The sequence below is a fragment of the Lonchura striata genome, chromosome Z (assembly GCF_046129695.1).
Source record: "Lonchura striata isolate bLonStr1 chromosome Z, bLonStr1.mat, whole genome shotgun sequence".
Lineage (NCBI taxonomy): Eukaryota > Metazoa > Chordata > Aves > Passeriformes > Estrildidae > Lonchura > Lonchura striata.
This window is the reverse complement of record NC_134642.1, coordinates 61,950,275-61,977,809: the sequence shown is the minus strand read 5'-3', so window position 1 is coordinate 61,977,809 and position 27,535 is coordinate 61,950,275. Positions and strand designations below refer to the sequence as shown.

General features: G+C 42.1%; 1 protein-coding gene across 2 annotated transcripts in view; it reads right to left on the bottom strand.

Annotated features, from left to right (window-relative positions):
* Window positions 1-6,505: 6,505 nt before the first annotated feature.
* The window catches only part of KIAA1958 (KIAA1958 ortholog), an 85,153-nt gene continuing 64,123 nt past the window's right edge, over window positions 6,506-27,535 (bottom strand). For both annotated transcript variants that reach the window (XM_077790079.1, XM_021525031.3), the window contains exon 3: window positions 6,506-21,540. In XM_077790079.1, coding sequence (XP_077646205.1) covers window positions 20,495-21,540 — 1,046 coding nt within the window. In that variant the 3' untranslated portion in view covers window positions 6,506-20,494. The remainder of the gene's footprint in view (window positions 21,541-27,535) is intronic.

Sequence of the window (27,535 nt, the reverse complement as noted above, 5' to 3'; positions counted from 1 at the left end):
GAAAAGTTGTCTCTGTTTTTAGTTCAGCTGATGCCATACTCATGGCAGAAACCCTGCAAAATCACACAACACTGCCTTCTGTGCAGGCACAAGCTCTCTTGCCAAACGTCTGTCACTGAGATGACGCAGGAAGAAAACAGTAACAGTTTCTTGCCAAAACACACATACACCCTACATCTATGCAGAAAACTGTGCTATTATCTGATGGCTGGTGGGTGCTCTATGCCAGACCATTTAAGTTGAAATGCACATGGTAAATGTCTGGACACCTAATGCTCCGCTCCATGCTGATGCCAGGAGTTGCATGTGTTTGGTGAGGAAAGAACATGAGAGTTCCCAGATGAGATAATAAGGTGCCATCAAAATTGATTAGATCTCTGTTCTGGTATTTCTTTCCATCTCTGCATGCTTCTTCTAGAGCACAGGCAGTGTCTCATGCAGAGCCCATTGCTGCTCACAATGCAAATCAGGAGTCGCCTTCTCAGTGGCACTACATCAGAAAAACCACCATCTGTATTTTTTCTCCTTCTATGGAGGCAAAAATACTAATCTCCCCTCATTACTACTCTAAGTAAAGAAGATAAAGATATCTGCAGTATCTGAAACTTCCTAAAATCCACAGATTCTGCTCATCTTTAATTGTCTTTCATTAATTTTTGTGTTAATACATGCAGCAAAGACACTGACACACACCACAGGTTCCTGGCAGATCCCACTGTTGTCCAGAAAGAGCAAGGATTTTAGAGGCCACCCAGCTCTCATTGGGTGAGCCAGGACATGCTTCTTGCTGGCCTGCAAGCATCAGGGGCCTAATGCAACACGGTCTGACCAATTTCTAGTCTGCTGAATAGTTTCATAACCTCTTTTTACAAGTGTGTAAACAGATCTGTCCCCAGAAGGGGCTCCAGACCCATGAGACTGAAGAACACAGATGCTGTGGAAAGGTGATCACCACAGCGGATGGCATTGCAGAGGAGGATACAGCTTAGCTGTCTGTTTCTGTAGCATGGGCAAAGTCTGTCTACTCAATCATTTCTTCATGCAACCCTTTGCACATGAGAACTTCTAGCCTCCCTGAGCCTTCAGGGACATTTTTGAGTGTCCCTCACCAAAGTCTAGACACACAGAAATCTCCTTCAAAAGCAGATAAATGGCATCATCTTGTATGACAGAGTTAATAGTTCCATGGCTAATGGCACCCTATCTCATCAGCACTCAATGCTTCTGCCTGCCTTCCCCTATGTACACATTTAAAGCATGTTTTTTCTTTAGTCCTGTTTCATTTACTATTTTGCATGGTGTGGTGGTTTAAAACCAGCTTGGAATTAAACTCCACATAAAGTATTCTTGTTCTCCCCACTCCTGTTCCAGTGAGAGAGGGACAAAGGTTGAGATAACAATAGGTTGAGATAACAATTTACTGACAACAAACAGCAATGAAATAAGAAACATAAAAAACCAGCTCAATATTAATAACAAAAGTACGCCAAAGAGAAGGTGCTTTACACACAAAAGGTGTTCACCATCTCAGCTCAGTGTGCTTGGCTGCTGAGACAAAGACAAGATGGCAGATGCTCTCCCCAGATGGGAGTCCCCAAACACAGTGAAAAAAAAACGATGGATAAACCTCCCAAAAGCTGGAACAGTCTGTGATGTGTTACCTGATTTCGACTGCTGGGCTCAACTGTCCTTCATAGTATCAGCTTGGCCCAGGTCTTCTCCACTAGGCTTGGCTTGGACTCAGGCTCAGGCTCACTTTCATTCCCCATGGCTTGTCCCACGCTGTCGTCATGGTGCTCTGCTGGGCTCAGCTGTGCTTGCTTCTTGGAGCAGCATTCTTCCTGAGGAACAGGAAAGGACAGGCAGTGGCAGGAGAGGGACAAAATCTGCAGTGCTTGTCCTGGAAACTTCCCTGAGGAAGAAATGGAACAAAACAGTGCTGCTTCTGTGGTGCCTTCACTTTTTATCTCCCTGAAGCCACAGCCCAGCAATGATGGGGATGATATAGAATAGCAGTCCAGCTGTGCCTGCATGGCCACAGGCTCCACCCCTTCTCAACCTCCACAAGCAAAACTAGGAGGCATGGCGACAAGTGTTACTTAAAGTTGTTGGTAGTACATTATGAGTTTTGAGGTGAATAATCATGGAGTCATAGAAATGTTTGGGTTGGAAGGGACCTTAGAGATCATGTAGTCCCAACTCTCTGCCACAAACAGGAGCACCTTCCACTGGACCAGGTCGCTCAAAGCCTGATCCAACCTGGTCTTGGACACTTCCAGAGATGGAGCATCCTCAGCGTCTATCTGCAACAGGTGCCAGTGTCTCACCACTCTCACAGCAAAGGATTTCTTCCAAATATCTAAGCTAACCCCACCTTGTTTTTGTTAAAATGCATTGCCCCTTATCCTATCACCCCATGCCCCTGGAAAAAGTTCCTCTACACCTCTCTATTAGAACCCCTTTAGGTACTGGAAGATACCCATGAAATCTCCCCAGAGCCTTCTCCTCTCCAGGCTGAACAGCCCTGTCATGGTTTGACACAGAAAAAGAATCTTTTCGGAAGGAAGAGGTCAATTTTGATATTGACCAGTTGAAGGTGGACATGCCTCTGAGAACACAGAGGGGTTAAAAGCAGAATTCCCAGGAGAACTGGCTCTCTTTGGTTCTGGTCAGGGTGCAGTGCAGCCTCTCCCCCCAGCCCGTGGCTGGGGGGGGGAGGGAAGCCATGCAGCCCAGCTCGAGGTAGGCCGAAAGATGGAGGGGCTGGAACTGAGCTGGCCCCCTGCAGATAGAAGGGTGGAGAAATCTGGGATGTCTCCGTTCCCCCCCACCCCAAGAGTCTCTCTCTCTCAAAAGAGACAGTGACAGTCTGCCAGCAGCACACCGCGGGGAAGGAGGAAAGCGGGGCGGGGTGAAGGAAGGTGCCCAGCCGTGGGAGCCGGGAGCCGGAGATCCGGGCAGAGAGCCCTCCAGGGAGTCAGGACTTTTAACCCTTCCTTGAGAAATGAAAGCTTGGTGAAATATTACCGCTCCTCGGTTTGAAAGAGAGAAGAGAGATAGCCTGGGACCTGGGCTGTTAGGAAAAGAAGATTGGGGGGGAAGATGATCGAGTGGCTTTTGGCTGGACTTCTTGTTAGCCATAGACTGAACCAGTTTTCTCCTCCGAGAGACTGTATTTTAGGATGATGCCAGTGAGCCAAGAGACCTGCTTCAGCAGCTGAGAAAAGACATGGAGCGAACAGAGAAAAGTTAGAGGGGTTGGTGGTGGTGCCCCTGTCTTCAGAGAAGAAGAGAAGATCTCTGTTCCTGAGACCCTTGGCCCCAGGGGAGGAAGAAAATGGGGGGGACTGTGGTCCTAAAAATGAAAAAAATGAACTGTTGTTATTTCCCTCTTGGCAGAGCATCCTTGAAAGAAAAGATCCTAAGAGCAGTCTGTCCATCCATGCATTGGTCGTGAAAGCACTGTGCATGGAAAGGAGAGGGTCATACTGGCAGATTTTCTCCGGGCGGTGCCATGTGTGACATGGAAACACAGGATGTGGCAGTGTGTTTCTTGGGGGGGTCTGTGGCACAGAGGAGACTCCTGTTCTCCCTTGATGGACTGAGTATCGATTGTCTGCAGGGTGGAAACCTAGTTGGGGTCCAGATTGTGTCTCACTGTGGTTTGTTGGAGTTGGGTGGTGGGAGGAGGAATGTTTTGAAAGGTTTTAATTTTGAATTTTGTGGTTTTTTTCTTTTTTTTTTCTTTTATAATAGTATTGTAGTAGTAGCAGCATAAAGTTTTTTCCCTTGTTATTGAGTTTGGGCCTGCTCTTCTCTGTTTCCTGATCACATTTCACAGCATTCAGTTGAGGGACTGCATTTTCATGGGGGTGCTGGCATTGTGCCAGTGTCAAACCATGACAAGCCCCAACCATCTTAGCCTGTTCTTGTAGAAAGGTGCTCCAGCCCTCTAATCATTGTCATGTCTCTTCTCTGGGCTTGCTCCATCAGGTGCACATTTTTCTCATGTTGGAGGCCCCAGAGCTGGATGTAGTTTTTGAGGTGGGGGCTCAGCAGAGCAGAGCAGAGCAAAGGGCCAGAATCCCATCCCTCCCCTGCTGGCCATGCTGCTTTGGATGCAGCCCAGGATATGTTTGGCTTTCTGGATTGTGAGTGCTCCTGGCCAGGTCATGTTCAGCCTCTCACCCACCAACACCACACAGTCCTTCTCAGAGCACTGCTCTCAATCCATTCTCTTCCCAGCCTGTGTCTGTCCTTGGGATTGCCCCTGCCCAGATGCAACGCCCTTGTACTTGGCCTTGCTCAATTTCACACAGCAGCCCACGTGTCAGGTATCCCTTCCCTTCAGAGTGTTAACCGCACCACAGCTCAATGTTGTCAGCAAACTTGCTGACGGTTCTCTCACTGTCCACATCAGTCAAAATACCTGTCCTTGAGAAGCTCCACTCACATCATGCTATATGCAAGATTTTGTCTTAAAGCTCCTCCAAGTGTAATTTCCTTCTAGTTTTTTAATGTAGCAGTAAGCATCTGATGTGCTGCCAATCTTGCATGTGCATCCTCTTCCTATAGGAATTTGGACCTTGGAACAAAGTGTCCATACACAAATAGCCACATTTTCTTGCACATAACCATCTTACTTAGCTACTATTATTTTTTTTTTCTTTCTAATTAGTCTTCTTGAAGACTATTTAGTTGAAGTGAAGCAGTGAAGCTTAACACAGCTATCAGGCTATACCACAAAGAAATGTATGTATCCTTTCATGAAAAGATGCCTTTTTCCATTTCACTTTGGTGCACACTTCACCAAAGCAAGCCACCAGTGCATTACAGACCACACTTTGCCACCTTCAAAGTTTATCTGAAGAGTCAACATGCCATAGTTTCCGTCAGCAACTTCTGCATCAATTCCAGTCACAATAACCTTCAGCAACATTATGAACACAATGTTCAGAAATATTTAGCCACAACTGAGCTCAGAAGATTCTATCACTTTTGTGAGAGCCCCCTGGAGAAGCACTCCGGATTGCCTGAGCCAAATTCCTCCTGCTACATTGAAGGCCTTATATGCAAGACTGCATCCAGTATGTGCACACTGCTGCTGGTTATCCAGCCATTCCACTGGCTGTGGAAGCATGGCAGTTCTTAAAGTGGCAATCTAAGTTAATCAGTGTACAAAGGGAAAAGTGAAAGTAGCTGAGTTACCAGAATTTTGCCAATGTGCTTACCTCAGTCTGCATTAAACACCTTAGACCATTAACCACCCACTGCATACTCACTTTTAGACCAACAGAAGCTTCAACTTCAGTTTAATCCAAGCTATAAAGTTAAATCAAACAGGTTTACTGTGCACATGTAACAGACAGTGAAAGCACCTGATAGTGCCTGGCCATACCTCACTTCCCTGTCTCTTCATCCAAAGGTCTTCCTTTCTTCCTTCCACTTGTCACTGGGACAACAGCAGGATCTTTGACAGGATACTTTTTACATGTTTCATGAGCACAGTCCAGCTGCTAGCACCAAGCATCAAGAAGGAATTTTTTTTGCAGAATTTGCCAGGTGGTAGAAATGCATTCACAGAATGCCTGGTGAAAAGCATGTTCCTCTATACCTCACTCATGATGTCACTTATCTCTTACTATCCTGCACTATCTTGCAGTGATGTCCTAGAAACAGCACACATTGTTGTTCCCTAGATACCACTTTTCAGGGGGATTTGACTTTTTCCTTTTCTCATATTCCTTTGGCAGAACTCTAGACACTGACCTTCTCCAATTGGGATCTTTCACTTTCATAATATAAGGGCTTTATGAGCTTTAGTTTTCTGGTCTTTTCATTTTAAAATCTCTTGAACAGAAAAACCTCATATCTGACAAGCCTGTCTTAAAAGATGCATATTCTTGGATTCATACATTATTCTAGATGAACTTTAAAACAAAACAATGTGGAAAGTAGACCTTATTGCAGAAATTCTGCATGCAAAATAAATTATTTCACGCCAAATTGTGCCTTGGAACTGAGGTTCAGGAAAATGGCTTCCAAAAGGCTCTCCAAAATGGCTCCAAGAATGTAGGCTTTCAGTCCTACTATATTGAGATTAAATGAACATATGGTTCAAGTCAAGCTTGTTTTTAAGTGCATTCCTGAGCAGGGAAGGACTTACTTAAGCAATTGTTTAAATGTTTTCCTGAAACACAACCCCAGAAGTTAGGAGGGTATGAGAGCAACCGTTTCTTGGTCAGCTGGTTTGTACTCTGCTAATCAAAATGTAGTAGAGTGCATGGGAACTCTCCAGCTATGCAGATACACATACTTGGAAAATATGAGACACAGCTTGTGCTTTTTTTATACAACATGCTTTGAAATGCCACATATATTGTTTTCACTGGATTAAAGAAAAGAGTCAACTTTGCAGAAAACAATTTATCAATACATGAGACTTGGTTTCTACACCTAATTATAGACAAAATACTGTGAATAAAGCATGCACTTACCACAGACATCAATGACTATTTTGATTTATTGTAAATGGTCTTTATTTCTGTAAGCTAAGGCTATACCAATACAAATTTTTAAAATCAAAAATACAGTCACACTACAATAGTAGCAAACATTGTACAGACACTGAAACCAATCTCTAATGCAGCAGAACCAGACTTCTTAAAGATTATCCTAAGAGAATAAAAATGGAGGTGAAGTGCAATAAAGATCAGAATATCTCTGGAATTTACAGACCGGTAACAGTGAATGTCATACTCCAATTAGCACAAACTGAATCCATTCTTTTCAAAAGCCTAATTACCTGACAACGAAGCAAGAGAGAAAACTCATAAATACCACCTTAAAAAAAATCTTCTTAGCCTTTTTATTTTCTTCTTATTGAGGGCTCTTCTGTACTCAAATACTTGAAGAACATTTTTCAAGAAGACATTGTGGCAGACAACAGTACAACATACATTTGTTTACTCTATCCCCATTAAAAATAGTGGAGTCTCTTGAAAAAGAAAAATACTTCACAACAAAAAAACCTTTTTTCTAACTGACAGAAGTGACAGACAACTTTTTTGACCGTATCAGTCTTCATCAGTGAAGGACCTTACCATGTATGAAGTTTGCTTCTTCAAAATATACTGCAGGCATAGCAATGTGACATTCACATGGGTCAAAACTTATCCATCTGATGAGTAAAAAAATCACCAGCCCTGGAAACACCACTGGGGATCTGAGGCTCAAAGTAGGTTATTAAATTCTTCTTAATTTACATCCGCAAAGCCTTTTTGCTTGTTTTTCTCCTGTTGCTGTGCAAGTACAGGAATAGGGTAATTTGAGGACAATGTGGTCAGTTAACTGAAAATGGACTAGTTGACAATATTGCTCACATTTTCAGAAAATTACCCCCTTCCCCCCAGATTTCTAGATTTGCAGAGCTTAATCCATTAAAATGCATAAAAATATTATTTCTTCCTAGTAAACTGCTGTTCAGTTAATCTCACAAATGCAGGAGCAAGGGATCTGTGTAAGAAGGTGCCCTGTGTACAGGCAACTGCATTTGGAGTGGATGATACACAGCACTCCTCAAACTGAAATCTCTGCCTTAAATAGCTGATTACAGCTGGAGCTTGCAAGGGGATCTAAAAAAAACTAGGTCCCAAATTCCACTGGGGTTTGGATAGATAATTCTTTCCTGGATCCTTTCAGCAGCATGGGCTAAGCTATATTTAAAAGCAAAAGGGAAAGCTGGTCCTGCAATATAATGTACATCAGACAAAATGCAATTACAGGACTGACAATATGTACACTGAAGGAATCACTGTGATTGGAAGGTGGTATCTAAACCAGTACACCATTAATATCATCTAGTTTACATCTAGAAAGATGAATTGCAGTGAAAAGCAAACAAATGCAACTAGACTGACATACTACAGGCAGCAGGCTAGATCAGGTCTGCACCTATAGAACCCTTACTGCATTTCCAGTGTGCAAAGTGGGAATAAAGGATGTTGATGGCTTTTCTGACTCTAATCTAAGCTGGAGATAATGCAGATATACTTAGCTTCAAAATGGAAAAGAAGATGGGGAAAAAACAGCTGCTGTATTTCAGGAATCTGACTCGTTTTTTTTTTTTTTTTTGGTGAATTAGGTTAACACATAGAAGTCAGAAAGACAAATTGGTAAGACAATTAGTGCAATAATGAGACCACTGAGACTCTGATCTACTCACAAATAGACAAAATGTAGGATATAAGACCATGCCTTAAATATTTAATATTAGGGCCACACAGGGAGGAGTTCTGTGGAGTGAAAACTCTTCACTCATACTAATGGAAGCACACATTCATGTGTAAATGGCTATTAGTGAACCAAAACAATGGAGAACCACACTGTAACTGGTCCCAGCTGGCTCCTTGTCTGGTAAAGCAAATCTCAAGAAGCTTCCAGTTTTTAAAGGACAATTATAGGACCTAACATTTCTGAAGAGAGCCCCATTCCCTCCTGACAGAACTGAGGTGCTGCAAAAGGCTTCTCAATATTCTATCACTTGTGGAAGGTTTTAATCAGCTGGGGTTTTAAATTCATCAGGTTTTGGAGGATCAGCTTGCAACTTACTACACAGGATGATTTCCAGCATATTCTGTATGCTTCCTTTAATATTGCCTTTTGAAAATGTCTTGGGTATCACTAAAAGGAACAACAAAATTGAAAAAAAATTGCATAAATGTTATCTTTTACATCACAAAGGCTGTCAAGTTTACTGCTTGGAGACAGAGATGACTTCAGACCAAAACTTCTAAGGATAAATTCAATGCACTCTTATTTTCCCCAATCATGCAGTTTTTCTCATAACTTGTTATTTTGATTTGAAAAGTCTTTTCAAGATAGCTTTCATGTCTCAACAGGGATGGAAAACTGGTGGCCAGCCTCTTATTTTTCCATACAAAATATTATATTAAATATCATCCCAGGTACAGTGAACCATGCCTGGTGGCTGGGAAATCCACCAGAGCTCAGCATCTCACATTTCCCTCTTGCCTGTTTGTTGTATGAGTACAGTATGATACAATTTCAGCCTATCAGAATCTTACGAAGATCAAAACAAATGCATATGCTTGGTGTGCATTTGCAATACTGCCAGATTTTAGAGAGAGGCTAGAAGAAAATGCAATGTCAAGAATTTTGATTAACAGGGTTGGCTGCCATGGGAGCAGTTGGAAAAAAAAGAGACCAAAAATCTTGGGCTTGACTTTCATCCAAGTCTCATTTGGCAGCAATGTGTAGCTTCCATAGAGGAGGAGCAGAGACTAGAATCCACCACTTGACCAGGCTGACACTTGTTTACAGGAGCCAGCTGACAACTGCTATGAGAGCTATTATGGTAATCAGAGGACTGCTTTAGTTAAATGGTGTTTTAGCATGCTCCAAAATTACTTGAGCAGGCCTTGCTATTCATTAGATCCATTACCAATGGGAACATTTTGGTGCTACACATTCCCTCACAGTTGGGAGACTGCTGGTGCAGGAGGTGTGGTCAGAGATGATGGCTTCCTTTCAGCTCTATTAAAGGTTTTCCAAATTAAAATCAATGGGAAGACACTTGAAAGAAAGATGGAGAGTTAAATATTTTTTTTCCTTTTGGTTTTTTTTATGCTTCAAACTGGTAAGTGATAATCTGTGCAGACAAGATACTAGAAATTTGGCACATCCCATCTACCACAACATATTGATTCCTTCTACAGAAGGCACTAAATACTGGCATAAACCAAGAAATGATCAGCAGAATGCAGTTTTAGTATGACACACAAAAATCCTGCTAACTGGCATAGCTTCACAGTACAATTTTCACTTACCTAAAATGGTGGTGATCATAGCAGCAAGGCTTAGGATTTTTACAAGTATCACGTAAACATACAAATGTCAGAACATCTAGAAGACATGCAAAATTTCAACAGCAACATCACTGAATCACACAATGCATAGAATTATTATTATTAATATTATTATTATGCAAGACAGTGTAATCTTTTTAATAAACAAAATATATTTTAAAACCTACAAACAGTTTACAAACTGTTCTTAAAAAAAAAGTTGTTGCAGTCATTGAGTGAGTGTTAACCTTTTAGAGGTTCAACTCTAAGAATGAATAGATCATTATGGAGAATTCACAGTTAGGTGGAAATTTATTTAAGCAAAATATGCTTGTCAGCTGCTGTTTTGGAAGAAACTGTGCTAATCTTGTCAATTTACAAAATGGAAAAAAATACATTCACGTTAAAAAATTTGTAAAGATTAAACATTGCATGCAGGGAAAGACAAAATCCTTGCGTTAGCTGTTTCTCCTAGCACTGCTCACTATACCAAGGGTTGTAATAGCAAAAATGCTCTTCAAAGACAGAGTTAAAGCCTGTAGGTAATTAAAACAAATGGAAAATATTTTCTATTTCTGGTGTAAAACAAAGTAGGATATTAAAGGATAAGGATTACTCTTGCTTTCTTTAGAAAAAAAGGACAAAAACTTCCATTGTGTTTGCTAGGCCTTTCCACTGACTTTCCATTGCTTTTTGTTGAACTTGGATATTCTGCTACTTCTTTTTCTTCCAGTATTGAGTAGTTCTTCTGCCCAGACAGATCTCAAGATGAACCCTGAGATGGATGTGCCACATGGACAAAAACAAGCACTATTGCGAAGTGATGTCCCCTCCTGCACACCTCAGACTCATTTCCAGTGAGGCTAGTCATGTGCCTGGGGAGGAAATGCAGGAACAGCCCAAGCTTATTGAAAACAGAGTCATGGGCATGCACTTCTCACTGCACTCTGCAGAAGTGGCACCAAATTCTCTCTGGCAGCAGCACTACCCAGCTTGCAGATACTGCCATAAATAGGTGCAAAATCAGGTTCTCACCATTTCCTCCCCTGACAGCTTTCAGATCTCATTTCATGTTTTGTCTGCACATCTCTGAATGCCTTGGATTCTTCTGCACCTGCATTTCACATCCATGCACCCAGCCTTGTGCAGAGGAACCCAGTCTTTCAAGCTGCTCATTGAGAAAGCTCCTGAAGAAGGCAAAGCTTCCAAGATCTGAATCATAGGTACCAGGCAGAAAACAAAGGTCTCCACAAGACGACTGATACTGCAGTCATTGTTCAGTGCACCTTTAGCCTTAGAGACACTAGGATGTTTGTCTCCATATACAAAAGTTATCAAAATCAATTTGAAGCCATTTAGTATTGATCCTTGCCTTCCATATCCACCACTGATGATAGTCAGGCAATGTCACCTGCATCGGTTTTCAGGATGGAAATTTACATATAGGAAGTGAATTAAATGTGTGACAGCAGAAGAGAAAGAGGAATCCCAGCAAGCAGGAGCAATGTGGAACAGACCATAAAGCTACAGATGATCTAGGCCAGCTGAGAACATGCTATAATGGTAACAAGAGCAGTCTCAGCAAGATTACAACTTTCAGAAAGCAGATAAAATTCTAGGCATGAGCAGTGTCAGAGAGTCGTTTTTTGTTCATTTAAAAAAAAAAAAGAAAGAAAAAAAAGACAAGAAAAGGAAAAAAGAAAAAAAGGAAAAATAAAAAGAAAAATAAAAGCAGCTGAAATGGCGAAGATAGTATCTGTTAAATTAATTACTTTAAAGCACTTAGTCTTCTACTTTTTCCTAAACATTTTATATTTTGTTTTTTCCTTCACCTGACTCTTATGTAATTTTCTTGACATTTACAGACTATCAAACAATAGTAACCAAAAAGAACTAACAGATTCCTACAGCTTTGTTTAAAAGAGCTAAACACCTCTTCTCATTTCAACTGAAAGTACCCCACTGAATTTCAAAGATAGCATCTATCTTACCAGTACCTTAAATGCTGTGAAATAAACCTCTTTTAATTACAAAAGATCAGCTTGAAATCTGAAATAGTGCTGTTTTTTCAGATAGCAATAAATACTGTTTAATAAATGCTGATCACAAGAATAAAAGATTAGCCAAAACCATCCTAATATCTTTGAAACAATAAGTCCATTTTTTCATGCACAGACAACTCATTTAGTGGCATTTGTATAATAAAATAAATGGAGTTTTGTATGCATTACCAAATACCATTAATCAGCTGAGTGAGAAAACAGAGAAAATAAATTAATTTCTTGAGACAGAGATCCATCAGTTCATGTAAAAAGAAAATTTTGTGGCAAAAGCGTATTTTCCCACATCAGTTTAGGAATTAAAGCTTTAGACATTGCCACTGCTTCAAATATGTTCCACTTGAGAGGATAGTGTCAAGCTTTTCAACAAACTCATAGGTTTCTCTGGGCTGTGAGGCTTCACAGCTTTGCAGGATTTTCCACTGTAAATGCCTCTCTGCTGCTTCCAGGCAGAGTCAAGGTGCTGGAGAACAATGGCAACAGTGCTTTGCAGGGCACCAGTCATAGTGCAGTGGGGAGGAACAGGCTGGAACCTGGTTTGCAGGAGTGCAGCTGGAAGCAGTGCAACCATGCAACTCACTGGGGGCTCAGAGAACTTGTCCTCAGAAGGGTCACTCCTTTGCCAGCTGTAGTTACTCTTCTGAAAGAGGTGGAGCCCTGGGGCCCTTAGTTTTCCAAAACCCTTGAAGAGGTCAAGCACAGCCTCATGTGTTTTTCAATACTGTCCTTTGGAAATTTAATTTCATTTAATTGTGTTTAAGGCTTTCTCTCTTCTTGGCTTGCAGATGCCCAGCTGATAGGTGTGTCCTTGAAAAGTTGCTCCTAGGCTCTCTGTTTTTGGAGAATCATGCTGCAACCTTCATGCTGGCTCTGCACAGAGCAAAGAGACAGCTGGAAGACACCAGCCATTACAGTGTCCACAACCACCAAGACATGGCTCAGCATGGGGACCATCACCAGAAAGCATAGTACCAAGTTCCTGGCTAGGAAAACAGCCATGCTTTACAATGGATGACCTCTTCTCCTCACTCTTCCTGAGTGCAGAATTCAGCACACACAGGAATGCAGAGAAATAAGAGCAAATACATCCTGCCCCTTAAGAACAAGGACAGCAAAGAACCTGTCTCTCCATGGTGACAATTAGCAAAGAACCCTAATTAAAAAGAGCAGGCCCATTTCCTGCCATGTTTCATTGTGAGAAATCCTTCTCTAAACTAATCCAGAGGGATGAACTGGTTCATTTCAGAAAAATAAAATGACAGTTCTGCATCTTGTAGGTTCTCTTTTTTAACACACGTTCACACTGCCTCTGGAAGTTCAGGGAGCTGGATGGCTCCCAATGCCCTGTTGTTCACACCATGAACTAAACTCCTCTCCATGACTGAGGGAGCCAAGAATTTGCATACTGTTGAGGACCAGTCATCTCAGTCCTATTTGTCAGTCCATGATGTCAGTGGAGGGCTACACAGCACACAGATGTGGGCCTGGTCCTCCACACAGGAATAAATTCCATCTCATTTCATGACTTGAAAGCCTCTCACAAAAAGCAGAAGAGGGAAGAAGGAGGGTGCTTCCAGCATGCAAGATGCAAGTCTCCAGAGTGCTCACACAAAGTATCCCATAACCCCACATATCCCATGCGAGGTGGTCCACCCTGAGCGTGCTATCCCCAAAGCACAAGGTCACTTGATGGGCAGGGCTCCCAGCCAAGAGCAGCCCTGCACAAAACAGTCTCCCTGCCCCACAGTGCAGACACCAGGAAGGAGGAATATCTGAGGATCAGGAAAGGTGAGGGGAGTGGAGCTGTTTGGGTTGGGGCAGATCAGTCAATCACAATCATCTGCAGCTGTCAGATGGAATGATCAGCCCACGCATCACATGTGCTAGCCCAGTCAGTCAATTCACTGATGGGATGTACATAGACATGATAACAAGAAAGGGTAAAATATGAGCTGAACAGGAAGAAACCTAGTGCAACAGGATTCTCAAATGTCCTTTAGGACTGTCTCAGTCCTTAGGGCAGCCTGGGCTCAGAGTGACACAGCACCTGCTCTTTCTGATCCCCATCTTACCACCCCATATCACTTGCGCAAAGAGCAGAACAAGATTTGGTCACAAACATCTAAGACACAAACACACAACAGTACAACACTGCTTGTGTGTCATTCCCTACACAGCTTTCTAACAGGGTAACAATTTTGTAGAGACTGAGTATCAGTCCATAGGAATTTCTAAAAAGAGCTTGAAAGGGTTGATACTCCTCATAAAGGAGAACATGCAACAGGGACACAGATTCCATTGTTAGATTATCATCTATGTCAGTAGCCCTGATGCTGCTATCACAGAATTATTGCATTATGCAAGTGAATAAGGTATGTGCTGTTATTTTAGGTAACCCTTGAAATTTAGTTTACAGTGTAGTTCATGACAGTATTTCATTCTCCTGAACTTAAAAATACATTTTGTTGCATAAATACATTTCTGAAAATAAAACAAGCTGTTTGTGACACCCAGGCATCATAGACTTCAGTTTCCATTAACTGCATGAAGACATGTAACATTGTGCAAAACCACAACATCATAAATACATGCACGGATAACTAAAAAAAACAGAGCTTACACCATCCAAAGGGTCCACAGCTCTGCCCATCTACATGTGCAATCATGTGAACAGATCGAAATGCATGTATTGTGCACAGCTGCATCCAGATCAGTCCAGTGACATCCACATATAATCCCCATGTTTGACTCTTATTGTGGTGTCCTGAGAAGGCTACGTGGGAAAGTCAGCACTAAGATTAGTGCAGACCCCTTTGCACTGCGTAGGCCTGTGCTTTGGCACTCAGCCTCTTAAGTTCAAGACCAAATTTTGCTCTTGGTAGCACTGAGAAAATCTCCCCAAAGCCAGTAGATAATTCTGAAGGCATCCAATACATCTATAAATGATTCAGAAGAGTCTGAATCTGCATTATCCTTTTGATGGGTTTCTAACAGGATGAAGTATCTGAGGCAGGCTAATGACTCTGTGATGCTGGTAGATAAACACCATCCTCTGTCTCCCCAACAGGGTTTGCACCTCATTTTTTAGCAAATTCAGCTCAGTACAGTGACAGAAAATTATCTGACTTCCCCCTTCTTTTTGCTGTGTTTTCTGCTAGGGAGCTGAGTTGAAATCACTCACTGACAAGGTCTAACATCAAGTCAAAGAAAGGTGAGTGGCATGAAAAAAAAGGAAGGAAAAAGAAAAGAAAAAAGCAAGCCCCATTTTGGAGCCAGCTATCTTTATCTTAAGGAAATCACAGCCTCACTATGGGGCAAAAGCTCAGCTTTTACTTCAGAGTATGATGTAGGCAGGAGTGCAGCCACCCACCTGCAGTACCTCACTGTAGCCACTGCACCCAATCACCATCTACAGCCTGTGCTGGACAGGAGCAGGACACTGTTTTGCCAGCTGCCCTTGAGTTCATGGTAAGAGGTTCTCAGTAACAAGAGCCAAGGCTGTAGACCACCATTCTTTGTTTAGACAGATGGATAGGATGCTAAGACTTGGCAGCACTAGCCCCTGGCCACACTGCTGTATCTTAGCACCAGGGAAGCTGCACACCATCGCAAGTTGCAAGCTGTGAGCTTGCAACTTGCTGCCAAAGCAGGTGTGATACCCTCAGTCAAAACTGCAAATAACTGAGTTGTCCTCTTTCACCTAAAATAAAGAGTTATTATACCAATATTAGACAAAACCACCAGAGCAGTTCAAACCCACCAAGTCTCCCTCCCAGACAGTTAATAACCTTTCACAGCCTTAATACAAATGGTAATTAGATAAACAGGGGTCACTTAATTCCTTTAACTGTTCACAAATAAAGACTGAATAATAGGTTGTATTAAATGCCCTCCAAAACTAGTAATCTTATTTTTGTACTATATTACTTGAGTATCATATTCTGTCCATATGTGTTTAACTACTTCAGCAAGTAGTCTGTGTGGGACTGACCCACCAGAATTTACCAGGCAATCTGCCATCAGCAGTGCTGGAGTTACTACAGACATCACAAAGCAGAACAAAACTATTCCTATAATCACAGAATCAGAGTATAGGGGTAAGGTTGGAAGGAACCACAGTGTGTTACCTGTTTCAAGCTCCCTGTTCAAGCAGGGTCATCCTAAAGCACACAGCACAGGATTATTTTCCACATAATTTTCAAGTATCTCCAGAGAGGGTGAGTCTTCTCTGGGCAATCTGTTCCTGTGCGTGATTAGAGAGATGCCCCAATGCCTTAATCATCTTTGTTGCCCGCCCCTGGACCTGCTCCAGAGCTTCAGGTCTCTTTTGTATTAAGGAGCCCAGAACTGGACACAGCATTCCAGGTGAGGCTTCACCAGGGCTGAGTAGAGGGGCGGCATCACCTGCCTCAACCTGCTGGCGATGCTCTTCATAATACAGCCCAGGATACCACTGGCCTTCTTGGCCACCAGGACACTGCTGGCTCGTGGAGAGCTTGTTGCCCATCAGGACCCCCAGCTCCTTCTCCACAGAGCTGCTTCCCAGCAGGTCACACCCAGGCTGTGCTGGTGCCTGGGGCTGTTCCTCCCCAGGTGCAGGATCCTGCATTTGCCTTTGCTGAATTTCAGAAGGTTCCTCTGTGCCCATCTCTCCAGGCTGTCGAGGTCCTTCTGAAGGACCTGGGGTCCATGGAGTATCAGCCACTGGGGTATCAGCCACTCCTCCCAGCTTTGTGTTGTCAGTGAAATTGCTGAGCAGGCCTCTGCCCCTTCATCCAAGTCACTGATGGATAAGTTAAACAAGACTGGGCCACTATTGGACCATGGGAGACACAACTAGGAACAGGCTTCCTGAGCCTGTGCCACTGATTGTGACTCTGGAATCTGGTGTTCAGCCAGTTCTCAATCCACCTCCCCATTATCCCATTCATTCACTCTTCCTGAGTTTGCCTATGACAGGCAGTGTCAAAAGCCTCACTGAAGTTGAGGTAGACATGATTGCTGCTCTCCCCTCATCCATCCACGTAGTTGTTTAATTGTAAAAGACAAATCAGGTTGGTCAAGCATGATTTGCTTTTAGTGAATCCATGCTGACTATCCTGATCACCTTTTTCTGTGGACAGAAATGGCCTCCAGAATGAGGCATTTCCTCACCTTTCCAGGGACTGGGGTGTGGTTAATCAGCCAGTAATTTCCTGGGCTCTCTTTTTTCCTTTTGAGCACTGGGGTGACATTTGATTTCTTTGATCTGCAGGCACCTCTCCATGACCTTTCAAAGGTGATCATGAGTAGCCTCAGCTGTGGTGTCCACCAAATTTCTAAGCACTTGTGGATGCATCCTGTCAGGGTTCATAGACTTGTGGATGTCTTCAACATTTCTCCCTCCTTGACCTCCCTTCCAACATTCCTTTACCCTGATTTCCTGGGACATCCCTGAGGGCTGGTGTTGCCATTGAAGACCATTGCAAAGGCAGTGCTCAGTAATGCTGCCTTCTCTACGTCCTCTGTTACCAGGGCCCCTTCTTCATTTAGTAATAGGCCCATATTATCCTTTCTTTTCCTTTTGTTATTGAGGTATTTGCAGACATCCTTCTTGTTGTCCTTGGGGTCCTTGACCAGATTTAATTCAAGTTGGGCCCTGGCCTCCCTCATGGTAATATTGAGGCTATCACAGTAAGTACGCACACTCCAGTGCTTATCCCCTAACCAGACAAGCAAAAGTTGCTCATGTGCCCTGCTAAAGTCAAGGTACAAGAGATGTGGCCTCACTGCTGCTGGACATCAGCACAAATCATCCTAATACTGTGGTAATCAACAATTTAGGCAGCAAGTAGAGTTAAAAAGTAATGGGAAATGCTTCTTTTGAGCTCTCAGTTCAAAACCCAGGAGTGCCAGTCTTCCTTCATCTGAGATCTGTGTTGAGGCTGAATTACAGCACTGATGTGAAGCAACACTTCAAAGAGCTGCTTGCAGCACAGCACATGTCCAGCCAGGCACCAGCCTCCTCAGAACAAAGGGGTGGGCTGGGCAGAGGAGGAGAGGTGGGAAACAGAGATCTGCTGCCCCACAAAGGCCAGCTGATACCCATCCCCTCACTGCAGAACAGGAAAGGAAATATAGGGAACTATGTCAGATAATGCAATAGCTGTCACTGGGAAGTGCTGAGATGAGCACCGGAGGGGAGAAACAAAACCAGACTTCCCTAGAGGTCTACTCCATGGTTGAGCTCTCACCTGGCACTTTGAGAGAGGTCTTTGGCACTGAATGCTCACACTCCAGCACATACTAAGCACCACTCCATGAGTCCTCAGAGGAAAACAGTTAAGAAATCCCAGAGCAACACTGGTCTTGCAAAACTATTTGTCACTGTATCACACTAAAAGCACTGTTGTGAAAAGGCAAGGCAGTACAAACAGCAATCAGATGTCTGGCCTCATCTGTAAACTGGGCAACTGTCTTTCTGGCTTCACTTGAAATCTGTGTTTCTGTCTCCTTCACTGACAAGTCAGATATGCCATGGCACTGAAAGTCACATACATGCCTTGCCATCACTTCAGTAGAGTCATAATTCGGCCTCAAGACCCAAAGCCAAGTTACAAAAGGAGTGCTCTATAATATGAACAACTGCTTGTGCCCACTAATCCAGTACCTACCCTGAGACACAGTGGATGGCAAATGGAAGACTAGAACTGGTGGCAACACTAACATGGAGTGTCAGACACAGAAAACCAGACTTTTTACCAGCCTTGCTACATGTGGAAAAAAGAGATCACAGCCAGGTTGTGTCACCTGCACAAAGCTTCCCAGGAGGACAGATATTTATTATAGTGGAAATCTCTACCCTTAGACTTTTCAGTGCCACATCTGCTACCTATTTCATCCCCAAAACATACCTTCAGTAAGGCTTAAGTGAGGTGCAGACACTGTGCCACCTCCCTCTCACACAGGAATATTTCATCCTAGGAACACAGAAAATAAAAGGTTATAGGTACTAGGTGGCTTACTTCTATTTCTATTTGTTACCTTTCTTTCACCTCTTCTTTGGAATTAGTGATGATTACAGTCATTGCACAGTTGCAGATCTAAAGAATTTGAAGGATATGCAGGAATGTGAAGAAATACTGACAAACAAGCAAAAAGAAACACAACAATTAAAACTGCAAAACAAGAAAGCCTCTCCAAAGGCTGTTTGGTCCAATACCCAGCAGAAGTCAGCCAAGGCTGTCTTTTTCATTGACTTCAGCAGGCACTCAATTACCTCAGCAGACTTGTCTAAAGCCTCACCACAGCACTAGCTGTGACTGGGGAAGTTCCTTGGGGAACTTAAAACTTTTATTTACTTGAAAAGTACTGTTCCTAATTTTAAGTGTCAAGAGTTATAACTGTTCACTGAAATAGTGAATTTGTTGGTACTTTTCCCATACTTGTAGTAAACAACTACACTACAAAGTAGAACAGCAGAACTTGTTATTTCAAGGCTTTAAGGTCCAAATTTTGCCTTCAGATTCACATGTACATTTTCCATCATCTGCACTGGAAACAGATTATGTGTAGCTAAGTTAAATTTATACTCCAGCACTTAAAACTATCCAGCTTTTTACCTCTCTGTAGAATTTCTTTAAAAATTTCTGTAGCAATATCATTACATTCTCTGTTGTTTTGTAGATTTCAAATGATGGCTTAAGTTGATAGTTGATGCTATTTTTCTGTACAGCTGGGATAAGATAGCAGATTCTTCTGTACTGTTGGTTTTTCCAGAATACTGAAAGAGTGCTCTATGTCAATAGATTTTACATTACATACACATACTGATAAAATACTAACAAGATATGCTTAAAAAGGTAAAATCACGTGTGGCAATGGTTTTGCCATTATACTTTTGCATATTGTTGAAAACAATACTTTTTAGCCTAAACACCAGCAACATTTTGATCCCAAAAAATCAACATACCCAAAAGTTAAAAATGGCATTTAGGTGACTTCAGGATTTTTATTGTGTAAATGACCCTCAGGAAACATAATAAAAACAGACCAAAAAATGCTGTAAATGGTTTTCTGAACTTACATTTATGTATTTCTTATTTCTTGGTCTTGCTGATCAAGAATAAGCTAGCATGTAAGAAGCAGCGGCCAATGTTAAGTTCGTCTCCTTCACTGTGGGAGGTCATGTTACAATATGAAGTTGAAAAAATGCTTTAGAACAGAATTGCTATGTAAGCCTCCTGGGGATTTACTCTCATTAATATGTACATGTTAAAAATGGTGTTTTCAGTCTATCTTGTGTTTCCTGAGAACCATTTTTATCCTTTCAAAATCTGCATTCCTATTGTAACCCACAAGTACCTTTCATTTTTGCATTAACACTATAAATACTGTTAGTAATACTAAACTATTTCTGCTGACTTATTTGTAGAAAGAAAAATATATTATATGTTTATATATTCTTATAAAGTGAATTAACACTGGAGAGGGGGCTGAGGGGGAATAGTGTACAATCACAGCTGATGTGTATTATTGACCACAAATTCAATGCTTGAAACAAAAAGGAAAGAAGTGTTCACTGTTCTTTCAAGCCGTGTCAGATGACGAGTCATAGGATGCTGACACTATAAAGTTGCCAGTATTAGAGTGGCTTGCCATGGACTGGGCAGCCTGCTGGCCCAAGTTATTGCAGATCAGCACCAGCTGGTTGCTCTGAGCTTCTGAGAGGGTGCTGCAGCTCTGGTAGACACTGAAGTTGGTCTTGCGGCCAGGGATGTTCCCTTTCTCACACATTGTCTTCACCATCTTGGCAAGCTTGTTTTTCCCCAGGGCTTGGCAATTGTACCAGTGAAGTGCAGCCAAGTTGACAACGGGTTTGATGGACAGGTAAAAAGGCGCATCCTCATAGCGCATGGCCGGAGGGCGCCGCTGGGCATACTCCTTGTAGTCCTGCACGGGGCAGGTCTGCGGGGAGTGCTGCGTGGCGTACACCCGCGAGTCCGTCCCTCCTCTCTTGTTCTTGGTACTCACATCCCCGTTGTCTGGCCCCATCCACTCCAGGTACTCCAACCCAGTCTCTGTCACCCGCAGCCGGATGTCTCCCCACTTGAGGGTGGACCCATGGAAACCCGTACAGTGTCCAAACGCCTTAGTGTTGTTCAGCCATACTAGGTTCAGAAGCCCTTCAGGATTGTACCTGCTCAATAAGCCTCTTTTGCGCAGGATGAGCTCATCAGCAAAGGTGAGCTTCATGGATTTGTGTGGCTTGTTTCCTTTGCCTTTACACCTCAGCTCTATCTGCTTTTGCTTTAGAGCTTCCTGGGACCTCTTGAATTCCTTATCCCTTGTAATACTGTATCCATACCTGTGCTCTTTGAGATACCGCTCCAGTCCACACTGATAGTTGGCCAGACTGTTTGGCTCATATTCAGACCCATCCTTTTGTCTGGCATCCACAAAGAAGGATGCAAGATAGGCATCAAGCTCTTTGCAGGGGATGACATAGATCTCACGGGTCTCAGATGGGTACTTGGAAATGAGGAATTCTCGGAAATTGCGGAGAGCCGTCTGAGTGCTGCGAATGGTCTTCTCATTCTGCTCCCTGCTGAGCTCTGCTGCTCTCTCATCCTGGTCTGTAAGAGGAAGAATAGGACAGAAAAGAGAAAGTAAAAGCAGTGAGTTTATGTGATGTATTTTCCAAAAGCAAATTTCCTCAAAAAGGAAAGAACATAAAATTAAGTTCACAAAGAGCACTGGTAAACATCTTTATATACCTGCCATATCACTGAAAATCCAACTTCAGTTTAACAAATGACATACTATATGATAAAAAACTAAGCGAGCTCCTCATGACACTGGGACACAGTTTTGTACATGGAGATTTATGGAAAGCATTGATATTTAAATAAGCTTTTCACAACAAAGGCAAAGTGGAAAGATTTTCTGTGGATCCCAATGTTGTGTGCAAGGCCCAAACTCAGGAATAAGCCCACTCTAAATTGTTTCATTTGTGCAACCAGAGGTTGTACTGGTTACATTTTTTTCCCTACAGAAAAAAAAAAAAGAGCTAAAACATCATATTCATCATATTTATGATGCCAATATTTATCTTTAATCAGATACATTTTTAAAGAATGAAATAAATATAGTCAGAATGTACAGTACAAAATAAGGCAGCATATCCCATGGAAATGATAGGTAAAATTACTACAGAGCAATGTACAATTTACAAATGTACAAGAATAAAAAAAATATAGTAAATATGTTCATATCAGAAAACATGGTAAAAAACCATGATTGTACAGTCTCTCTATGTCATAAAATTGTACCTTGATAGAACAAATACAGCTGTATTTTCATTTTGCATAAAAATCAAATTCTAGAAACAATTTTATATTTAACAGGCTATCCTCATAGATCCTTACAATCAATGTCATCAAAACACAATATTCAGATGCTACCACCATGAGAGCTGTTACTGACAGCTGATTTTCTGGCTGATCATAAGAGAAGCATAACAAGGAAAAGTGTAGTAGATAGGGACAGGCGAGCGGAAGATTTCGGGATGTGATGGAAAGAAAGACCCTTCCCCCCTCACCCTGCAACATATTATCTATTACCCCCAGAACATATAACCACACCTAACCCAGTAGTTTTCCACTCCTTATTAACCCTAGAGACCCTACCAACCCCCCCGACATAGCAAAGTCCCCTGAGACTATTTAAACCCATGAGATAAGATAATAAACACCTTTCGACCGTCCACCACATTGGTGTTAGCGTGTGTTGTTAGCCCGAGTAGCCTGGGTGAGACCAGGCTGCCGTGCTGTTCCTTGCAACCAGGTCGCCCTGCCTTCCCCTGAAGGCACCAGAAAAGCCTTATATACCATGTGTTTTAAGGACTGTTTTCTTGGCATGTGCAAACTAGCTGTTTGAACAAGAATGCAGCTTAAAGCATACAGGTGGAACTGTCATTCTAAATATAATAAATCTTAATGGTTTTAGAAAATTAAAATCAAATGCAAAGAAGGAAAAATTCAATTATTTAAATATTTTCTGGAATTGTATGTTTAACACTTTTTGTCTCTCTTCCACTTAACAAGCAAAAGAGGGGGAAAAAAATCCCAAGTTCTTTTCTATTTGGTCTCATTGCAAAACCCATACATTCTGGCATCCTTTTAGCAGTGCCACAGCAACCCTCACCATGTGCCTCCCACCCGAGATACATACACAAAGTGGTATGAGACCAGGTGAAGTTCCCTTTCCTCTCTGCCTATCAGGTCAATAGATAGGCTGTGTAGCACACCCATGGCTTTGCATCAGAGTTCAGACACTTGCTCCTCTCTTCCCTGTAAGCCAATTAATAGGGGAGAAGGCAGCAGGGAACAGAAGGCAGTCTGTCCTTCCCTATCCCACCTGCAGTGTTCCATGTGGTGCAGAAAAAACACTGATGCAGAGCTGGGCAGCTTCTCCTTCCACCAATCTACAAGAGTGCCTCTCAAGAAAGCTCATCCCACCACCTCCATACTACATCTGTGGTCAGAGGCAGGAAATGACTTGGTCCAGGACTTCCAGGACTTGGTCCAGAACAGAAGCAGGACTGAGTTTATAACCCCCAGGAGCAGGTCCTGTGTCTTCAGAGAGAGGTATCTGGCATCCACACCACCCACACAGGTTTCTCAAAACCTCTGCAATGCACAGAGAAGTGGGCATCTGCAACTGGGCCTTTGGGGGCTTCTGCAGGCAGGAAGAAATGCTGCCACAAACAATTGAGGTTTGCTTGAACTATGCTCCAGGGGAGCAAGAAAGGTCACTTGCCTGATTCAGAAGCTCTTTTTAATACTGATGTCAGTATCAAAGAGCTCCTCAAAGCCTGCAGTGAAGCCTCATGTTCTAGCAATGTACATAATAGATCCTTTTAGTGTGGCTAGATGCAGGCTGGAAACAAAGAGACAGCCCTGTTCAAAGCTCCAAAATAAACATTTACTCTGGTATTTTGTTCTCCGTGCCCACCACTACTTGTTATAGAACTGTGTAAGTAATCATTGCTTTGACTGACAGCCCGCATCCTAAGTTCTATTTCAATATAAACAGCACATATAATGGCTCAGTTTTATAAATGTCATCAATCACTCTTCTTAGAGGATAGCCTGTCACAACACAGCAGTGACACCCAGTCAGTCATTTATGTTACAGCATCTTTCCCTAATCTGCAAAGGAAATTATCCTATCTGCAGTTAACAGTTATAAAACCCAGGCAAAATTAAAGATTCCAATTTACATTATGAAAACAGTACCCCAGAAACACTGCATTCCTGCACTGGTGTGTTGCGTGTTACTTCACAAGGTAGGTGGGAAATGTTAAAAAAGGTCAGGTTTTTCTTGCAGCCACATCAGGAGAGTTACCTCCACATTGGCTGTGAATCCAGGATGAAGTAGTAGTAATGGATTATTCTCTTCCTACAAGACCACTCAAATAGGTGGGGTATCATGTAGCATGTGGGGATTTTCCCATGTAAGAGTTCCTAGATGTTTGTCTCACTTTGCTGATCTTGCTGAATAGAGATCAAAGCTCTTTTTAATGTTCTGTGGAGCTAGTGGAAACTCATGGAAACACTGGTGGGGATCTACATTAGTTCCTTGACTACTGCAAACATAAACCTATTTACTCTTGAACCTCCACTTCTCAGTGTATCATCAATTCTTCAGTGTGCATGGGTTCCAAAACTGAGTAAAAGCACGGAAAAAAAGCCACCAAGTGCTCCTAGAGAACATCTCTATATCAGAACATTCCTAAGCTGCAGACTGATTTGGGATAGGAGAATGAGGTGTTACATATGCTTTCACCTTTCTTATAGTCTTCTGTATGTCTCTGCTGTTAGGCTTGAGGAATACAAATATTCTCGTGTTACAGTCCCATTTCTCTCAGCTGGTTGGTCAGAACCAATCAACCAAAAATTATTGTCATCATTGATCTATGAAGCCAAGTTATCCTTAGTGTCTTTTCCTTGTCATAATGCACTATTTGGAACTAGTAGTGCTGTTACCCCTGTTTTACAGATTATAAGCAGAAGCATAAAAAAATGAATTGGAGATACATTTCCAGAGGTCCTTCTGCCTCAGCTGTATCACTGCACAAAGGACCTGGTTTAGCTCTTGTGTTTCTTATCATATCCCACACCACAGTTTCATTTCCAAGGAAACCAGAGTGTGGCAGAAAAAGACAGTAAAACCTACCTTAGTGGGGGTTCCAGGGTAAACTCCCAACTATAAGTTTGAAAAAGTGACGAGTACTTAAGATGTTCTAGCTCAAATGAAGTGAAAGAGGTAAAATGACCAGGCAGAGATTAAACAGACAATCTAGTGGGAGCGGATGTCCCAGCCTAGCCCACAACCATCAGATGATCTCTCCCACAGAGGAGCAGCTGTTTTCTGATCTTTTCATAATCTGATCTTAACACAGCCAAGACTTAATTTTATCAACAGAGTTATCAAACTCAGGCTTGTTTTCATTTCAGCTCACACACATACAAACACACTTGGACTCCCTGAAAAGGACATAACCTCTGTAATTACATATGGCAGGAGGAAAGGCACTTGCTTTCATGACAGACAGATACAGATGGTTAATGTTCAGAAGGCATTTGTACATCAGAGTGGGAGTCACAAACCTGAGTTGTTATTGCAAAAAGTCTTAAACTCTGCATATAGTAAGCAGTGAGATGTCACAGATGTACATTAGAAGTAAGATGGGTTTTCTTGGTGGTAATCACGTCACCAACTGAAGTCTTCTCTGCCAAATTTTTGTCCTGCCTAGGAAAATGCCTCTGTAGCAGGCCTGCTTCCACCAATATGCTTTCATTCAAGTGAAATAGCATAGTTAGCCTCACACAAAGCACCACATATTTCTATTCCAGAGCTAAGTACCCTCTTTCCACTCCCCAGCACCTTGTAGGTTGGCTCTTGCCCCTGTTTTGCAGTTACTGAAAAGTTGTGATATTTAACCTTTGGGCCATGGCAATATGTAGCCTATTAAAACTGTTCAAGTAAAGCACAGCTTGCTCCTACCTTTTTCTCCTATTCCCTCCTGTTTCAAGAAGGTATCTATCGGCAAACAAAACTCTCAAATCTACAGTCTCAGTGAGCAGAGGTCATGCTGTTTTGCAAGGGAGTTATGGTGAAGTCACAATGCAGAACAGCTGCAAGAGCCTCTGACAAATGTGCCTCCCCAGAAGCCCTGCTATTGCCTCCCTGTCAGAGACAGCTGAATACCACTGTCACACAGCATCCCAGAATATTAGTACTTGTTCTGCATGCCAGACTTAAAAAGCTGACAACTGGTTTCCACCATATCACAAGAATAAACCAGTGAATACCATTCTCATGTCATGCTGCCAAAAATGAGGGTGAGGGTAAGAGCAGAAGGTGTCCACAGCAGAAGTGTCTCTAAACATTTGCAGAAACATCTTGAGATTAAGTAGAAGAAATTGCTTCTGTATTTTTTCTTGAATTTCTGCCATACCCTTCTGATGTTACTAAATTCTGTTTAAAAGTTAAAGTTCCCTGTTCCCACTATATAAACTCTATTTTAACATTTAAAATGTTAAACTCTAGTTTACCATTTTCAGAAAAGGCTTTCATTAGCACGTAAAATCTGTAGTATTTGAGAATTAATTAATATCCACTTATGAAAGATACTCAGTTTTTTGGCAAAATACTATATTTTATTCAGTTAACCTCCTCCGATCTGCAAAATGTTTTATGATTCTAAAATTATAAAGCTTTAGATTATATCAAAGGAAAAAGGACACAGAATGCAAACAAATGAGTATGGGAATATTTATTCAATGATATCTCCATGAAGTAAAGTCACTAAAATAGACTTTAGTCACCTGTACATTTTTTGCAAGGTGTAGAATGGCCTGATACTGAATGCTCACTCAAGACACTGGAGCTGATTTCCAATCTGTGCACCTTCACTACTTTCTTACAAAAGCTTCAAAAGATTTGAGATGCAGTTTGACTGCTGGCAAAGCCAACAATAAAACACAGATTGATATTAATGGGAGTTCTGCACAATCCTTAGATTTCAAAAAATATGTAGCTATGACAAGGGATTAAGAAGTTATGTTCTCCTATGACAGACTGTCACCAGGTTGGTTTTTTTTGTTTGTTTGTTTGTTTGTTTTTTGCAGTGGCTAGAGCAATTGATAATGAGTGCAAAACAGCAGCACCCTGGGGACAAGGGCTCCCAATTTTTACGAAGCCAACTTGCTTGTCCACCTGATGCATGTGACATCTGAGCCATTCCAGCACAAAGGTTCTAAAAATACATTTTCTAAATAAAAAAATGTTCCTATTGGTTCACTTCATTTAGTTGTCTGGTTTTGGTATCATCATGGTAGTGGAAAAGAGAAGTGCTACATTCCAGTTTTACCTTGCATTTCCCCTCTTCCACCAAACAATTTCAGTGGCATTTCTCTGGTATGAGGCCATACAGTTTCCTATCTCCTTTTGAAGCTGTTCTGAGATGCACTGGCATGAACTGCTGCAATGTAAAATGGGATGTATTTCCTCTGTACCACAGTGGGATATTTACCCAGATTCAACCTCCATTTGACAGGAAGA